The sequence below is a fragment of the Sapajus apella genome, unplaced genomic scaffold (genome assembly GCF_009761245.1).
Source record: "Sapajus apella isolate SASKATOON/1434 unplaced genomic scaffold, GSC_monkey_1.0 scaffold41, whole genome shotgun sequence".
NCBI lineage: Eukaryota > Metazoa > Chordata > Mammalia > Primates > Cebidae > Sapajus > Sapajus apella.
Genome location: NW_022436981.1, coordinates 2,502,470 through 2,509,312, shown reverse-complemented (window position 1 = coordinate 2,509,312; position 6,843 = coordinate 2,502,470). Strand labels below are relative to the sequence as shown.

Below are 6,843 nucleotides of genomic sequence, written 5' to 3'. Positions count from 1 at the left end.
TATCCCTTGAGAGGGTTTCTTTCAGCTTTTGTCACATTTTATTTCTGTCCCAAAGTTACTCAGACTTTAACATGCTTAACACAAGTTTCAACAATACCTTAATGAATGCCTGTGAGAGACCAACACCAAAGTCAATGTTGTTTTTATTATTATTATTTTTTAATAGACAGGGTCTATGTTACCCAGGCTAGTCTTGAACTCCTAAGCTAAAAGGATCCTCCCACCTCGGCCTCCCAAAGTACTAGGATTACAGGCATGAGCCACCACTCCTGGCCTCAATGTGAATGTTAAAATCATCACCAAAATGGCTGAGTGGTGCTGGTAAAGAATCCTGGGCTTTACAGGATACTAACAAAGGGTAACTGTGTCTGTTCACCATTTCAAGTGGCACTGCTACGCTGCAAATGCATATGCAGTTTACAATGCACTGAGACTGCCAGTTTTGAAATTTTGTATTTCTTGGTGTTTTTTTAGGCTATAAGTATGTGCATTACTTCCAATTTTGAGACAAAAGTAGCCTTTATTAATATTAAATTTTAAATCCATATAATTCAAGTCTACAAAAAATGCAAATAAACTGTAAAACCTTTTAAATTTCTTTAAAAAATTAATCTACCTGATTCCAGGACTGCAAAGATGATTTAATGTGGGAAAATCTATTAATATACCTCATCAAAACATCAAATGAGAAAAATTATATGAATGTTTTAATAGATGTCCAAATGGCATGGTTTTGAAAGTTCCAGAGGCATTTCTAATTCAAACTCTTTAAAAACTGAGAGACACTATCTTTCAGATAAAGACTAACTCCCAACAGCAAACTTAAAAGTAAAAACTATGAACATTCCCATTAAAATGAGAAAAAAAAAATATCTAACATCATTATTGTTATTTAACATTGTCCTAAACATTTCAGCTAACAAAACATGCAATAAAAAGGAAATAAAACTATCAGAAGAAACATTATCATTATTCACAGATGATACGTAAGCATTTCCTAGGAAACCCAGAACTCAATGAAAAAAGTATCTGAATTAAGTGACTGTATACCAGGAAAATATCAATCTATGGTCTGATAAGACTACTAAGTATATACCTATCATGTCTCTCCACAAAATTCCCCTACTATTACCTGGACCCTAGTTAGAGTCACTATTATTTTTTGCCTGGATTACTGCATCAGGCTCCTAAATGGACTGGCTTCCCTATCTCCAGCCTGGTGAGATATCACACAGTAAAGAGACAGTGATGTTTCTAAAACCAAATCTGATGTCATTCCTTTGCTTAGATCTTCTCATAGATTCTTGCCATATTTAAAGATCCAAATTCCTTATTATAGCCTTATTTATGTGGCTGTATACAACCAGGCCTTATACACAGAAAAGCCACATTGTCCTTTTTGTTCCTCAGACACACAAAAGAGGCTTTATGCTTGCTATTCACTCTGCCTGGGATGTTCTTTCCTTGAATCTCACAAGGATGGCCCCTTCTAAAATGTCAATCACATGTTATCTTAAATGTTACTTCTTTAAGAGGTCTCTTTGGCTGTGCGGCTTATAGTGACACGGTACGGTATAGAGTGGTGGTATTGTGGTGAGCATAGCTGTCTTCCAAAAGGTCTCTTTGATCATCCAATCTAAATTAGCCATTCATTCACTATCTCATAATCACTCTACTTTAATTTCCTCCATAGAATCTAAAACTCATGATCTGATACTTTCCCTGTACATATTTAGTATCTCCTCCCCACTAATGTCACCTCCATGAGGGCACAAACTCTTAGTAATTGCTTATCTCCAACATTTAAGTAAGTGTCTGACACATAGGATTTTAATTGTCTGTCATTCTCAAAAAACTATAAGCTCTACTAAACAGGAACTAGGCCTATTTTATTCTTTGCTGTCGATCGAAGACTCTGGCACAAGGTATATATTCAATATCTGATGGATGGATGGATGGATGGATGGATGGATGGATGGATGGATCCCTCCCTTCCCTTCCTACATTCCCTAGTATTCTAAGACGGGGCAAATGTTTTTGGTGATCTCAACACATTGCTGGCCTATAATGAGCTTGTAGTCAACTAATAGCGTACACTAAATCAATTTATATGAATTATTATAAAATGAAATCTCTCCACCTCTATCCATTTACCAAATTCTACACTGATGTAATTGACTTCTTACACTAAACATAGAGCTTTGAGTCTGATGGCCTTGTTGAAATTAACTTTTAAAGTGCCTTTGTCAAAAAATACTTACAAGAAAATAATAGGGCAAGAAAAGTTAAATATTTTAAGCCCTGACCCATAAATTATGTAAGTAGCTGGCATGGAAGAGACCTTCTTTAAAGTGATATTTTTAAAAAAATTTTTGAGGTACTAAAAAGTTAATTTATCTTGTCAGAGTATACAGAAATGACCATTCTTTGCCGAAACTAACAAAGCCACAAAGAACTGCCTCTTAAGTGTTTAAGATACTGGATCACCATTTTGATTACCCAAGAGTTACTCATTAAATATGACACAGAGTACAGAGCTGCTGGTTTGCGGGCACTCTTAAGTATCTAATTACTTCAAACAAAAGGCTACATTCTCAATTTTTTATATTTTGTTTTTATTCAAGTTACTCATAGGCAGCACTTTAAAATTAGGCTTTTTAAATTAAAGGCCAAAACTAAAAAAGTTTGCAAATATGACATTGCTAAAAGAATGATAGCCTTAATAATTTAAACCCCAAAATGTCCGTCCTGTGGAGTTAGGGTCTTTATACACAGAATGTGTAAGATCGATATCATTTAAAATAAACAAGTGAAAAACCACAGATGGTGGGTTAATTTGTCAATGAAGATAAACATCAGTTTCAGCCTTCTAGAGTATGAAAACCGGCAATTAATTCGTTCTGTGGCAGAATAATAAACTGTACTTCAGAATTTTGACTTTAATGTCTCTTTCTCCAGCAGCAGATCAGCATATCTATGCTGAAGTTCCTTTTCTCTTTCTTGTTGTCGCTGAACATCTTCTTTCAGACACTTAAAGAAACAAAAACATTAATTATTTTAGATGTAACTATACTGAAAAAAACCTACAGTACTCTACCATCTTAAAAACCAGCTGAGTTAAATCATGATTCTTAAGAGGTAAATATTTCTCAAAGAGAAACAAACATATCCAATACTTTTGCTATAAAAGCAGTATTACAGCCATTCTTTGATTTGGTCATATGCTTGCCATCTTGTAAAATCCTGCTGCTACTTCAAATAAACAAACCACTACCATCCTATCAATACCCACAAATGAACTTCCAGAAGCCCTGACCGCCCTTTAGCTGGACAGGAGCTATTATGCCCATTTGGTAGATAATTGAATCCAAACCTGGTCAAAGAAATGTGATGGTTTGGAAGGACTAGCTCTGTTCCCAGCAACCTAAGTTACAAAACAAAAAGATACTGGTTTAGTTTTCCCTCAAAGAACTACATGAATGGGTTACAATTAAGTTTCAAGGGGACAAATTACAAGAGCTAAGTATTCCATTTCACAATGTATCTATACACAAAACAGAAGATGAGTAAGGGAAGGCCTTTGCATCTACAACTTGCCTGGTCTATCCATCTATACAGAGGCAATTCTAGATTAGAAAGTCAAATACTTTAAGCTCTCACTATTAAAAGCCTGACAGTACCAACTTCAGAGACAGCCAGCATAGAAGTAAAAACAGGACAGCTCTGATAATTCTTTGCAGCACTCTTTAAGCAACACTTCAATATATCACATTACCTCTAGCCTCCGGGGAATAGCAGAATCTTCATGTTTCTTGAGTTCTTCAAAAGTGCGTAACTCCAAGTGAGCCTGTTCAATTTGGTCCCATAAGTCATTCAACTGTTTCATGAGCCCCATAGCACGAGACTGGTAACCCCCAAGCAAAATTTTCATCTTCTTTTCCATCTTTGCAGCTCTCTTGGCTTCTGTCGTCATGTGACCCCTGTTTATCTGGAGAGCAGGGGAAGATCTCAGCATACATGAGAAAGCAGGCTATTAAATAACAGGGCTAAAAAGGTACCATTTGTTCATGTATGTGCCTCAAAGCAAAAATATACTAGAACTCTTTATAGCTCAACTACTGTAACACACTATCAAGCTTAAGAAGGATTTATCTTGCACCTAAAGGGTTTTATAGGTGAGTCCCAAATAATCTATAATCTATTTATAATAATTTGACCCATGATTGAAGCACAAAGCGGGCTTGAATGTCATAGTATGGGAAAAACTAATGTCTACTTTCTGAAAATGACTTCTGCTATCATTCAACATTACTTATTTTGGGACTAGCTACAAGCCATCCTCATCATCTGTATCTCAAAAATGTACTTCTGGGAGTCTGTTCACACATCAAGCATTCCAACTTTTACAGTTTCCACCCAAGGGCCTGCATCCTACATCTTCTGGCTCTGGGAGCTGAGGGATCTAGTGCCAAGTCTTGCTAGATCACTAGATCCCTAGAACAAAGAGATGCTTTTAATCAGGCATGCAAGTACTTTCAGGGACTACAACCTTTGGGGGCAGTGCAAAGAAGGGGCTGAAAATGTGAAGCTCCACATTTCTCCCTGGAAGGAGCTGATGGCACAGTCTTGCAGTGGATACTCGACAGCCTGGCTTTGAACTTGCATTGGGGAGTTAATGGGACAGGGCAAAAGCAGCCTTCGGGCAGCCTAAGCAGCAGCTCGACACTTTCTGAGCCTTTTTCCCCGGCTTGCCCCAGCAGTAACTCTAGGCCTACCAATTCCTCCTAGAAGGAGTTTGTCCCCACATCAAATGCCTCAATTTTCAAAGCACCCATCCAAATGATTATATCCTAAATCTCCTAGATCTGGTAATGGAAGAGACTAGACATATGCAAGTCTCTGTAAATTAAAAAATAAGGAGGTGGTTTTAAATAGGTGTACAAATGCTTTCTAGGGCTACACTCCCCGGGAGCAGTGAAGAAAAGAATCTGGAACATGCAGCTCTCATTTTCTCTCCAAAAAGGGTTTATAACTGCATACTCTTCCAGTAGTTACTTGACAGTCTGGCCTCTAACTTCCATCAGAGAGCTAATGTGGGAGACAAACAGTAGCCCACAGGCGGCCTGCGCAGGAACCTGTCATATCCTGATCCTTTCCTCTAGCACATCCCACTGATGATTTCAAGCCTACTCTTTCTTCCTAAAAGAAGTTTGTCCACAGACTGAGTGCCACACTTTTATAGCGACACACACACAAGGGACTGTACCCTTCACAACCTAAGCTATGGGAAGTGGCAGGGTTTTGCATTCTGGAATCTCCCTAAACCACAGAAAACAAAGAGGTAGACACAGAACGAGACCACTTCCAGCCAGTATCTCCCCAGGATCATAGAGTGCAGCCACAAGCCAAGCATGGGCATTTGCCATAGAGACGGCTTACTGTAGAGAGGGTGGAAGAGTCAGGCACTTGACTTCAACATGAGGACAGAAGGAACTGGGACACATACCATACCTCAACCTTCCCAGCTACATCTAAGCATCTGGCTTCTACCTTACTAATCACAGGGTACTGACAGAATATGGCAACAAAAATAGAGACAGCAGTCTGAACAAATACAAAGATTTAAAAGGTATCTTAAAATCTCTACCTAGATGGATTGGTGAGATCCTTCTGCTACGTAAGGCCAGTCTGAGAAGACTAAGAGAGGCAGTTATCCCATGTAATGCACAGAAACCAACATAGAGAGAGTCAAGAACAATGAAGACACAAATATTTATTTAAAAAAAAAAAAAAAGAACAAAATAAATCAGTAGAAACCAACCCAAATGAACTGGAGATGTATGATTCACCACCTAACAGGAAATTCCAAATAATGGTCACAAAGATGCTCACCCAGGTCAAGAAAGCAATGCAAGAACAAACTAAGAACTTCCACAAAGAGACAGAAAGTATTAAAAGTACCAGTGAGAAAACATCAATCTGAAAAATACTAAAACTAAACTGAACAACTCAATACAGGGGGTTTGACAGCAGACTAGATCAAGCAGATGAAAGAATCAGTAAATTAAAAGACAGGTCACTGGAAATCATCTAATCTCAGGAGCAAAAAGAAAAAATAATGAAAGAGAGTAAAGATAACGTAAGAGACTTATGGGACACCATCATGGAGAACAACTTATGCATTATCAGGGCCAGAAGGAGAAAACAAGTAACATATTCAAAGAAATAATGGCAGAAAACTTCCCAAGCCTGGGGAAGGAAATGAAAAGCCAGATCCAGGAAGCCGAAAAGAAACCAAATAAGATCAATTCAAAGAGACCCACCAAGACACATGACAATTAAAATGTCAAAAACTAATGGCAGGGTGTTGAAAACTGCAAGGAAAAACCATACCACCATATATAAAGGAACCTCCATAAGACTACCAGAAAATTTCTCAGCAGAAACTTTTCAGGCCAGAGGGGAGTGGGATGATACATTTAAAACTCAAAAGAAAGAAAAAGAAGAGCTGGGCACGGTGGCTCACACCTGTAATCCCAGCACTTTGGGAGGCTGAGGCGGGCAGATCAGGAGGTCAGGAGTTCAAGATCAGCCTGACCAACATGGTGAAACCCTATCTCTTACTAAAATACAAAAAAAATTAGCCAGACGTGGCACACACCTGTAATCCCAGCTACTCAGGAGGCTGAGGCAGAAGAATCGCTTGTACCTGGGAGGCGGAGGCTGCAGTGAGCTGAGATCATGCCACTGCACTCTAGCCTGGGCAACAGAATGAGACACCATCTCAAAAAAAAGAAAGAAAAAGAAAAGCAGAAGAGGGGAGGGGAGGGGAGGGGAGGGGAG

General features: G+C 38.5%; 1 protein-coding gene across 1 annotated transcript in view; it reads right to left on the bottom strand.

Moving 5' to 3' along the window:
- Positions 1-2,594: 2,594 nt before the first annotated feature.
- CDC5L (cell division cycle 5 like) overlaps positions 2,595-6,843 on the bottom strand; it is a 59,913-nt gene continuing 55,664 nt past the window's right edge. Inside the window, exons 15-16 of the mRNA XM_032299588.1 lie at positions 3,776-3,988; positions 2,595-3,030 (exon numbers count right to left, since the gene is read on the bottom strand). Coding sequence (XP_032155479.1) covers positions 2,926-3,030; positions 3,776-3,988 — 318 coding nt within the window. The 3' untranslated portion in view covers positions 2,595-2,925. The remainder of the gene's footprint in view (positions 3,031-3,775; positions 3,989-6,843) is intronic.